Source organism: Poecilia latipinna, unplaced genomic scaffold (genome assembly GCF_001443285.1).
Source record: "Poecilia latipinna isolate Pla-1442-1.1 unplaced genomic scaffold, P_latipinna-1.0 Scaffold1749, whole genome shotgun sequence".
In the NCBI taxonomy this organism is placed as follows: domain Eukaryota; kingdom Metazoa; phylum Chordata; class Actinopteri; order Cyprinodontiformes; family Poeciliidae; genus Poecilia; species Poecilia latipinna.
In genome coordinates this window covers 128,429-140,173 of record NW_015114365.1, presented here as the reverse complement: position 1 = coordinate 140,173, position 11,745 = coordinate 128,429, and the positions used below count along the sequence as shown (strand labels likewise).

At 38.3% G+C, this 11,745-nt stretch overlaps 2 protein-coding genes across 3 annotated transcripts in view; both read left to right on the top strand.

Moving 5' to 3' along the window:
- The first annotated feature begins 6 nt into the window (after window positions 1-6).
- LOC106965004 (transmembrane protein 180-like) lies at window positions 7-1,921 on the top strand. The gene is made up of 3 exons (XM_015060848.1): window positions 7-420; window positions 585-778; window positions 1,515-1,921. Exons 1-3 carry the CDS (start codon window positions 221-223, stop codon window positions 1,748-1,750), a joined length of 630 nt encoding a protein of 209 aa, XP_014916334.1. The 5' UTR covers window positions 7-220; the 3' UTR covers window positions 1,751-1,921.
- Window positions 1,922-5,246: 3,325 nt separating this feature from the next.
- arhgap27 (Rho GTPase activating protein 27) overlaps window positions 5,247-11,745 on the top strand; it is a 35,008-nt gene continuing 28,509 nt past the window's right edge. The window contains exons 1-3 of one of the 2 annotated variants that reach the window (XM_015060846.1): window positions 5,247-5,362; window positions 6,940-7,837; window positions 11,080-11,091. In XM_015060846.1, the coding sequence (XP_014916332.1) occupies window positions 6,998-7,837; window positions 11,080-11,091 (852 nt within the window). In that variant the 5' untranslated portion in view covers window positions 5,247-5,362; window positions 6,940-6,997. The remainder of the gene's footprint in view (window positions 5,363-6,939; window positions 7,838-11,079; window positions 11,092-11,745) is intronic. The other variant, XM_015060845.1, reaches the window with a different exon arrangement.

Here is an 11,745-nt window from a genome sequence, read left to right as displayed (position 1 = left end):
CACTCTTTTCAGAAGAAAATCTTTCCCTCTTTTTGATTATGAACCACTTTGTGTTGGTCTGTCATATTAAAACCTAATAAAAAATGTTGCATTTTTATTTCTCACTTCGGCATGCCTGTTTTAGTTGGTGCTGTTAGAGAGCTTCTACCTCAGCTGTGGTTAAAACCGAGCACATTATCATTTTTTCTGTTTCTTTGCACAGTTTGTATTTTTTTCTTTGATGCAGCTCTGCTTCTGCTCCCTCACAGGGATCTCTTACGTTGCCCCCCACCTCAACAACTTGTATTTCCTGACACTGTGCCGGCGTTACGGCGTTTACCAGGTTATCCGCTGGCTGTTTATGCTCAAACTGGGACTTAGTGTGGTTATGCTGCTTGCAGGGGCTGACCACATTTATCTGCTGTGCATCTTCATAGCTAGGTATGGCCGACAGTTGACCGTTGACAGTTTCTGCTTTTTCTCTGCTCTGCTTGTTTTTGGTTTTCACATTTTTGAAAGCTGCACACGCCAGGAAAGATTGACCTGTGCTGTTCGCACCTAAAGGATTCCCGCCAGGTCACTAACCGTCCGCCTCTTCGTTTCAGTAACCGGGTGTTCACAGAGGGCACCTGCAAGCTGCTGAAGCTGGTCATTTCCGATCTGGTCGACGAGGACTACGTGGTGAACAGACGTCAGCAGGCCGCCTCGGCCCTCCTCTTTGGGATGGTCAACCTGTTGACCAAACCGGGCCAGACATTCGCCCCACTCATCGGCACCTGGCTGCTCTGCGTTTACACAGGTACGCACGCTTCCTCGAAAGCATTTTACATACAGCTTTTGGGAAAACTAGATTCATCTTTGGGGCTTTTTATTTGATTAAGTTTTATTTTTTAATTTGAACCATTCTTTTTCCAGGGTGGAATATTTACTCAGCAACTTTAAAAAGAGAAATGCGTATACATCCTGGCCAGATATTTATTTACCGTTTATTCTTGCGGATTTACTAGATGGGTTGGTTTTCTGATTTAAATTGGGGTTTTAAGCTTACATTTTCCACAAGGAAGCTTAGTCATAGTCTGCTTTATTCAATTTAAAAACCTGTTTTGTTTGAGTTTGAGATCAATGTCCTGTTCCAACACCCAAGTACGTATAAGTTTTAGTTGTTTTAGCAATTAATAAGGTCAAATTGATCTGTAATCTTGTAATTGCTACTTCAAATCCTGAATACAAGTAGCAATGATGCAGTAAAGAAGATGAATGTCATTAACTCTCTAATATTGAGCATATACTTACAAATATTCAGAACTTTAGCAAGTCAGCTTTGTTAAAAGTAACAAAAATAATTTCATTAAATACTTCTTACTTAAACAAGGATACAAGTTTAACTATAATGCAGCCATTTTGTTTGGTTTTTTCTTTCTTTCTTGTATTTTAAAAGATCTTTCCAGAATTTCTGAACATTCTCAGATTGAGATTTGCACTTTGTTGACACCAAAGGGATTGTTTTCCTCAACTCTGGGTTTCTCCTCCCCCAGGTTATGATATTTTCCAGAGGACACCTGTGAAGGATTCTGTGTCTGCATCCGACTCAGGGACTCCGCCTCTCCGTCTGGGCTGTTTCTACATGTTGGTGTTTGTGCCTATCACCTGTGCCCTGCTCCAGCTGGCCACCTGGTCTCGCTTCACTCTTCACGGCCGAAAGCTGCAGGGAATCAAGACCCTGCGGCAGGGGACCCAGCATGGTAGTCTCATCGACGTCAAGGCCATTTAAACTAAAAGAAAGCAAACGCACGGAGCTGCACAAAGACACTTTTTAAATAACCGTTTTTATGTTTCTGGGATGTCTTAAATAGCAAAAAGCTGCCGCGTCTTCACTCTGCAGCCTTCATCGTGAAATTCTGAACATTTACAGAATTTTTTTTTTTTTTTGTACAGTAAAAAATCAGACAAGGGAAGCATTTTTTTTTTACTGAACTATGCCTTATTTTTGATATTGGAATTCAGATTATATTTGTATTTAAATGGAAGACCAAATGCTAACATTAAGCCAATCAATCCTTCTAGGGTTTGTGGACCAAGATGCTCAGTAATAATCCATAATATCAGCTTGTTAATCCAAATCAGGAGAGCCTGTTTTACACTGGCTCTACAAGTGAAGTGTTGAGAAAACGGACACTGAAGTATAACTGGACTGAATTCAGAGTGCCATTGATGCAGCATAAAACCAGCAGTCCAACACAGCTAATTTAAAATGTTTACTACTCAAAATGTCCTGCCAGAAACTTATTCTGTAAATTTTTCTAGCACTGGATATGTTCTTGCTTTGTCATCTGTGTAATGTAATGTTCATTATGTTGTATTTAATTGTCTTTTTCTTTTGTCACAAAACTGAAAATGAACTGCATCTGTTTAATTTCAGTCAGAGCCTCATGATATAGTGCCACTTTAACTCGGCAAAGTAATAAAAAATGTTCTACACAAGAAGTTTTGTTTTTGGTCTGTTTGTCTTTTCTCCATATAAATAATGTTCAGAGGCCCATTCTGTTCATCCAATATTAAATAGGGTTAAAGGTTTCACTCAGTTTAAGTAGTTTTATTTTTGTTCATTGTGTACTTTGCTTTAGAGAGCAGTATTAGGAGTCTTTAATTTTGCACTTGTTAAATGATTTACACAGTAGAGAGGGGGAAAAGGTTAGCCATTTTGTTATTCTCGCACATCTTGTTAAACTATCTGTTCATTATATGTTTCTTTTTCACTGTTTTTTTTTTTTCCAAAATGAAACTAGTAAAATCTACATTTCATATGAAATGCAGAAACGTGCGAAAATCTCAAAAAGCCTAAGTAAACCGAAAAAGGCTTGCATAAAATCAGAAACAGATAGTTGAAATTCTGTCAGAAGGGATTCTTGCAGGGAGTTGAGGTACAAGAAAGACAAAAGAATAGATGAAGTTGCTCCTTAATGCATTTATTCTCATTTACCCTTCCTCCATGATCGTCCTAGATTTAGCTGAAATAATAGCACAGATTCGTTTTTAAATCTTGAGTGAATATTTCTCTGCTGATGCTTCATCAGTTCTAGAATATAGGTGTCAATCGGACGGAATAAAATAAACCTAAGAAGTATTAGAATTATAGTGCAGCAATATACTAGAATTTGGCATTATTTTTCGCACTTTTTCTCATAGATGCACGATTCACGGATATCATCTTTCGTTTTTAAGTTCCTATACGGCGCATGCGTTAACTTTAGAAACCGTCTATAAAGGTTTTCAATCATAAAATAAACGTTTTCTCAGTTTGTTTTAATCGTCATGTCCGCCTCTAGGTTTTCGAATAAGTCGTGCTGATTTTGCTTTATTAATGAGCTAGCAGAACTTTGTTATTATGTAGCTGTGATGAAAGCGGAGTGATACCCATGATGCATTGCGCGATGTGTTGTACAGTTTATTTACGTTAATATTTAAGATAAGAACTCTTTTCTGGCGCATTCTGTGGTGATATTAAAATATTTTTGACGTTTTTTTCAGCTTCTTGTAATATGTTGAAGTTTAAATTCTGTTTTTTTGTTGTTGACTGTTTAGGTTAATCGCTACCGTCAGTGTGAATTGTATGCTGGAGTATAAAGACTCGAGGAGCCCTCTAAGTATCATGCACTCATGTTTCTCTTCAGATCGTACAAATCTTTCGCCTTTTACTAAAGATTTCCGTGGAGAGGAACAACATGAGTTTCACCTAATTTTTTGATGCCCTGCCTATGGCAGGGCTCCTATTCCTGTCAAATGAAAAACTGATCATTAATTACTCAAACTCAGCAGACGACGTAAAGTTTTGTTCTAAGAGAACTATTGGTTTTCGTTGCACTTACAAGGATGAATTATTACTGTGGCCATATTGTGAGTGGCAGATAATATATGGTTGAAAACTGGGTCGCTTATATTTTATTTCCTTTTAAGATTATTACTGGGCCAACCCTGGTTTTAAGGAATAAGGGAACTAAGGATATTGACAGTCATAATTTTAAATTCCTTATGACAGAGAGTCACTAAATATTATTTGGCTTTTTGTGTGAGGTTGTTGTACATATTCTATTTAACTAATATATTGATTTATTTGGCATGTTTTCCTTTTATAATCAATAATTATATTTGTTGCTGTTCCTAGTGAACATTTTTTGTATTTACTCAAATAAATCTATGTCTAATATTAAAATATGCTTACCAAAACTTTTGACTAGAAAGCAAAACCAAACTTCTAAGGGAGTAAGCACTTTAAGAGCACAGAATGTAAATCGTTTTAGTTCAAAACAAAGACTGTTCTCCTCCAGCAGAGGGCGGATTTGATCGTCAACACAGGTAGACATACAGTTCAATTGTGATATAAACAGACATGAATTGTTTTATGTGGTTTATGTAGTTTTCAATGGTTTCTACATTTTACATCTTTGGTGCCATTAGTTAGCAGTCTCACTAGTATATTCAGTTATGTTTTCCTTTGGGTATTGCTTAAAATTGTTATCTTGTTACTGAATTACAAACTAAGTTTTCACTCCTGTTTCAACAACCACAACAATTTTATGGCGTCTGCTCTGCTATAAAAAAAAAAAAAAAAAAAGCTAATTTTTTGCTATGTCACACTGACTCAACAGCATGCCGCTCAATCCAAGTCAGCACGCTGCCGTAAAAAGAATTTACATGCCAAGTATTCACTGGGAAGTGTGGGTAAAGTCAGACTTCCCATTTCGTGTGGCTTTCAGAGCTCTGATGTTTCACAGTTTGCCTCTTTCGGTAAAGGCACACAGAACAGGAAATCAGCCAGTCGAGCAGAAACAGCACTTGTGAGCAGCAGGTTCAAGCTCTACAACTCCACATCTCCACATTTCAGTTTGTTTGGACAGAGTGGCTGTTTCCCCTTCAGTGACTCATCTGATCACAAGGAAACTTAAAGAAATCGCAACCGAAGGCAAGTAGAGACAATTAGACATGCAAGTAATCCTCAAAGCTTCAGATTCCAGAATGAAACCTTTTTCTGTTTTTTATTCCACTTCACTGAAGCGACAACTGCTGAGGGACTCGTGTGAAACGATACTAATATGTCAAACTGAGAAGGATTTTTAGAAGGAATTATCTTTGAAAATGAGTCAGAATTCTTTGTAAAGTACTTGCTGTTCTGAATGTATCTTCTTTTTCTTAAGGACTTTCACACTATTCATATTAGTTGATCTTGTTTTTCATCTACAATGTTACTTCTGCCTCTGTTTTTGCTTCAGGAGGGTGGTAAAAACACCCAGGATATGCCAAGTGTTTAATGAATTAAATGCAGAGGGGGGAGAAAAAAAAGACAAACTGAGATTGCCAGATGACGTCGCACTGATGCCGAGCCAAGGTTGGTGCAGGCTTCCTGTTTTGTGGCCAAGCACTTTACAGTCTGCTGTTTTGTGTCTGTTAGTTAGTTTGGTTCAAGGTTGCATTTGCAGGCGACTTCCTGTGTATCTCCTTTGCACGGAGAGTGAATCTTCCATCTCGGCTTGCCTTGTTAATCGGCATTCTTTAGATTAAATCAAGCACCGAGTCAAGAAACGAATCCTCCAAAAAAGTAAGAGGGAAAAAAAGACAAACCATCCAAAAAGGTGAAGCTATAAGTGTAGGAACATGTAAAGCGAATCAAAACAACAGTAAATATCCCTTATAAAGCAAAAATGACTGCAGTTACAGTCAAACTTTGGCAGGAGTTATCATGTCTGCTTTTACTTTGACTATGCAGTTATACACTACTTGGTGTTGATCGAGCACAAAGAAGTCCTCAAAATATATTGAGTCCATGCCTTGTTTGAATTTTCAGCATGACAAGTGTATTCATATCCAATGAGGTGTAAATACTTTTGCATGGCATCAAGTGAGGCCATCATCAGTGATGTTACAGACTGATAGGGCCTCAGAAGATAATTTATTTTTAGTTTTTTCCTGCAATTCTAATTTTGGCATATTTGTTCGCTCAACAAGTAGTGAAACTGTGTCGTCAATCCGAGGGTAAATGTTTCGGTTTAAAGGCTTTATAAGGAATTATGTAATATTTGTTGTTTACAACATTGCAACACTTCATTGAGGATTGCACACCTTTGTTTATGCACAGCTCTCTTGAAGATGCCTCTCCTTTCCTGCCCCTCTTAGACCTGTTCCCTAATTCAGTTTCCTCCAAGCTTCAGTGGAAAGACAGACGGCCTCACATTATGTGGTTGGTTTTGTTTTACATAGAACTCTATGGATGATCATGTCCTGTGGCTACAGAAGAAGCTCAAATAGTTACACTTTCACCACCAAATTTGACAGTTAGTGTGAAGTGTTTTTTTTTTTTGTTTTGTTTTTTTTTTGCACATATGCTTTGGTTGATTTTGAGTAAACGCGGTTCTTTGTATTTTTGGCCAAACTGTTCCTCTTTGCTCTCATCTGACCTTACAGGACTCTGTGAAAGCAACATTTTCTCCGATACCCCACATTTAGCAGCATTGTGATAGGCTAATCAACTGTGTAGTACCGAACCATATTCTTGTTTGTATTGTTTTAAGGTGTTAAAAAAGAAAATTAAAAATCTCTCCGTAGAGGCTGCACACTACAACAACTGTAAACTTATAGCCAGTGCTACAATAAGTGCCTCAGATGGAAACATGGTTTTAAAATCCCATTAAAACGAATTGAATTTTGTGGCTGTGACTTGAAACAAACATGGAAAAGTTAAAAATATATTAGTAGCCTGCTTTTAGTTTTACAAACTGGGGAAGTTCTGTGACATAAACAAACCCCAGAGCGTAGGTCGTGTGTTGTTGTTCATATTGTCAGGTGAAAGCAGGGCAAAAACAGAAACTCGTTTTGGTAGGTGGAAGTGTAGGAGAGTGAACTGTGTACTACTAGGTGATATTTTCATTCTGAAACTTATTCTAACATCACATTTCCTCTATTTTGCAGCTCCAAAATGTTAGAGCTGCCACCAAAGTAACTGAGCTTCCACAGGAGGGAGGAGGAGATGGCGTTCGTGTTGGTGGAGTTTGACTTTGAGTACAAAGCGAAGGATGGCCGCCACATCTGCATCAAACCTAACGAGAGGTACGTCCTCGTCTCCAAGACCAATGATCATTGGTGGCGTGTTTCCAAAGACCAAGACTCCAAACCCTTCTATATCCCAGCCGAGTACGTGAAGGAGGTCTCTGCGCCTCCTGGGACTTCTTCTGGCCCTAAAAAAACAGAATCACCAAAGAGTTTGACAAAACGTAAACCGGCAGATGCGACTGGGAAGAACAAAGCCGTGAACACGACCAAGAGAACGTCACTCGATACAAAAACAGTGACTCATCCAGCTGTTCAGGATGATTCAAAAGAAACCTATCGTTTCTCCACGTTTGGTCTGTGGGTCAACTTGCCAAGTGAAACTTCGAAAGATGCACCAGCAGCCAGGAACCGTGCTCACAGTTTGGACGATAGAAACAAGCTCGCGACTCCTAACTCATCACGCCGTGGATCAGTCACTCCAGAACCATTAGTATCTGAAGATCAACAACTTTATGCTACACCTCAGCATGGCGGCAAAAAGCAGCAGGGAAAAAACACAAACCAGGACAAGTCCAGAGAGAAGTCCCTGGCTTCTGCGAATGATAAAGATGTGGATTTACCTCCACATGACATATGTGAAATGGATTTTCCTTTACCTCCACCACACTTCTATGACATGACTCCAGAGATAAGCGTAACTGACTGTGACTCCTTTCCTGAGCCTCCTGAACTCGCAGCGTCCTCACCCAAGGAGTCGGCGCCGCAGCACCAAAGTTCTCACCAGGCAGCAGAACAGGCTTCTCTCACAACAGAGCAGGTAAAGTTTTCACACAATTAATGACTCTGATTGTTGTATTAACATCATTTTTTGGACCACCAGATGGCGTAATTTTACTTGTCAATGTGGGGTGGGACTGCCATATTGTTTCTGTTTGAAGGAAGTTCCGAAAGAAAAACAGACAGAAAAAAAAAAAACGCTCATCTAAATGTATTTGGAATCATCTTATTTATGGTTGACCCTTAAGTGTATAATTTAACAAACTTAAAGCATTACTTCACTTTAGTAAGTCCTACAATTAATAATAAGCAAATCAACACATAGAGAGTTTGTTTTAGTAGTCTGCATTGTAACATTTATTTCAAATTTATGCAGAAGCTGTCGATCCCAATAAGCTTCAAATAAATTATTCTAAGCAACAAAAACTCCTCCTAATTAGTTGCAATTCATTGCATATTATTCATCAAAGCACCAGCTAGTTTAATTTCCTCAGGCTTTTAGAAATTATTAAATGAGTTCCTTTCAGAGGGGAAAATCACGGGGCTTGTATGTACAGTGCAGCATAAAATTTCCCCTTGAACTTTCCTACCTTTTTTGTCACATTATGATTTCAACCTGCAAGAACTTTTATTAGGGTTTTATGACAGACCAACTCAAAGCACTCCACACGTGTGCAAAGGAAGGAATACAATGCATGGTTTTCTCTTTTTTAATTATTATTCATTTATTTATTTTTACAAATTAGGTGTACATTTAATTTGCATGCACAACTGATTTTGATTTGAAAACATGTATCCAGTCTGTGCTGGTTTGTCATACAAAATCACAGTAAAGTGTTTTCAACCTTTGTGGCTGTAAAATAAGGACACAATATGGAAAAGCCCAAAGGCTGTGAATAATTTGCAAAGGGCCTGCAGAAGCTGCTTTTAAAGGAGGATCGACGGCTTACAGGTTAAAATAAGGCTAGACGACCAGAATAAAGGCTTTGGATTATCCGTTTAATGTTGCTATGTCTTCAAATGAAAATAAAAATACAATAATTTAAATAAAAGTTGACTTCAATTCAAGCTAACTTAATACAATGTTTAAATGAAGCATCTTTGGTTTGTACATCTAAAACTTCTGGGTATAGAACTGGCAGAATAAGAATATTAATGCAGAATTTAAATTATTTTTTTTTATTTTTTTTTTTCAAAAGTAGAATACACAGATTCTACATTTTGCATCTTTAAATCGGGATATGAAATTCCGGTGTTGACAGAGACATTTTGCAACCGAGCGTAACGACCCGACAAATGTGTAATTGTGAAAAATACCAATAAATAGAAAATCTCCATACACGTCTGATAACTATTATCGGTACAAAACAACACTTTTTTCTCTGTCTGAGAAAGAGGTACAAATGAAATTTCATCCCACTTCGACATTTTATTTAACCCCACATCATTTCACTTCCCACTCCGAGAAGCAGAAACAGAACTCGGTGGCATCCAAGTCTCGGTTTCACTATTTCATAATTAGGACTCTCTGATAAATTCACTATTAATACAAGCAGATGATTCATTTTGTTTGCTCTCTCAAGTGATTTTGAGAGAGCAAGTAATTTTTGTCAACAGTTATACGAGCTGAAGGGAGTTTTCTTGGACACATATGGAAAAATGTCATTTAAAAATGATTTGTTGCAATTTTTTTTAAGTAATAAAAGTAATTTTAAATTTATTTAAATTTACTGAGACTCTTTGGGGTAATGCAATGCGCTACAAGCTGTCATATTGTGTCGATACATATTTTACAAATATAGTTTATCTTATAGAAACAAACCAAAGTTTTCAGTAAATGTTGAATTAGTGGTTTTCTCTTTAAACAGGTATTGTGGCACATCTTGACTACACTATTACATTTCTTTGCCAATACTAGTGTCAGAATATGAGGTGACTAATACGACTATCCATCACCACCAGGTCCTGCTAACAGAGTGCAAAAGCATTAATATAGGCTACTTGTAACTTTTTACACTTTCTCTCGTTGCAACTTTTATCTTCAGTAGTGCATCTTATTTGGATTTTAACACAAAGCAGTGCTTAAATGTAAAGCAGAACAGTTAAACGGTTACAGAGTTTTTGATCATGTGCATTTATTTTTAGTCATTTTGAGTCATTTCTACTAGAACCATCTTTCACAGCAGTTGCAGCTGCAGATTCTGAGCTCTGTTGTCATCAGCTTAGAATGGCAAATATTTGCCAGTTCCTCTTTGCAGAGAGCATCTGTGAATGGTTTTCTAGTGTTACCACAAATTCTCAATTTGATTTAAGTCTGGGCTTTGACTGGACCAACACGTGAAATGTTCTTTGTTGAAAGAATTTGCGGTTTAAGTTTTAGTTTTTTGATAAAATAAAATAAAGTAAAACAACTTTTCAATTGCATAATAATAAATTAAATAAAATCAGAATTTCTTTTATGGTTCAGTCAGAAATTTGTGATGTTATGCGTCCCCTATTTTTGTCTGCCTTTGAAAAAGCATGCAGCTAACCTAAAAAAGTGGCCGGAGCACCATAAACATAGAGCCTACGCACAGAGCCTACACACAATCTAGTGAGATTTAAAAAAAAAAAAAAAAAAGTTTTAGATAGTTATTTTTCAGACCTGTCAATTGGCTCTAGTGTGTATTTCTCTAATGTCAGTATGATCCGAATCTTGATGTGGTCAGATTTAGGGATGAACCACCTCTTGCAGTTGGGGTTTTGTTTTCAGTGCCAGCTCATTTGCCTATGAATGGCTCTCTAGTTCAATGAGTGTAAGGGGTTGGGAAAAAAAAAAAAAAAAAGAGGTGTTCCTGAAATTCTCCGGTAAAGGCAGCAGATTCAAAGATTCAAGTTCACACTGTCTTCTCAGATTGTTTCCGTGAGGAATTTACCAGCAGCCCCGGTGCGTATGCAGGCTGCACTTTGATTTGATTTTCCTGCACTGTCAGCTGCAGAGCTGCGGGAGCGGGAGGGGCGGCCGCTCGCTTCACGCCGTGCAGGAACAGGTTACAAAAACAGGTTGAGTGAGCTCGGCGAGGGAAGGGAAAGAGTTAAGTCCAGAAGGTGAGAGCCACTCCCAGACCTCCAGCTGCTACTGTACCTGCTTTTTTTCCCCCCACGGCAACACCGCCGATCCTGGGAATCAAATGATCAAACTCGTGCAGGGAGGCACTGAAACAAGTTCGAACACCGAACTGACAGAACGAATCTGACTCTTTTGTTTTTCCTTCTTCTCTCATTGGATTTGATTTCTCGAAGACTCTCATTCGGGTAAGTTTCGCGTCTGTCTCTGTGTTTTTGCACCTGTTGCAAAGGAAGGCTATACTATAGTTGAAACGCAAGGTTCATCTCTCCAGCCTCTCCTAGTTTTGTATTTAAGGGCCTCGCACGTTTCAGTTTGATTAAACAATCTGGCTAAATTCCTGTACTCAAAACCAAAGATATTTAAAAAATCTGGGTTCTCTACATAGATGAATGAGCAAAATAAATGAGCCCAGGATCCCCGAAGTCCATTCTCACCCCCGCAATGGATGTGGGGCCTCTCCATGGTGATGTGGTGGCGGGGGAGTCTGGCCTGACTCCCAGGACGCAGATCTTTTTGAGCTTTCAGAGCTTTCCAGTTGGCCTGAGTGTGGGCATATGTAATAAACAGGACTTGCAATTAGCCCCAATGTAGGTCACTCGCTATGGAGGGCGTGTATGTCGCTAGGTGGTCTGTAATACGAAGGGCAAGCGTAGTAATTCAAGTTTGTGTCGTTCAATTTGCAAGTATAGGCAAAAGAGAGTTGTAGAGCTTTGTATGAAACTTGAGTCGAAATGACTCATATATGCTCCTTTATCTTCTTTTTTTTTTTTTTTTTTTTTTTAAGCTGGAGACTTTTGGGGGTCCAGGGTTTTTTTTTTTTTAGCCAATGGGGTTTAGGA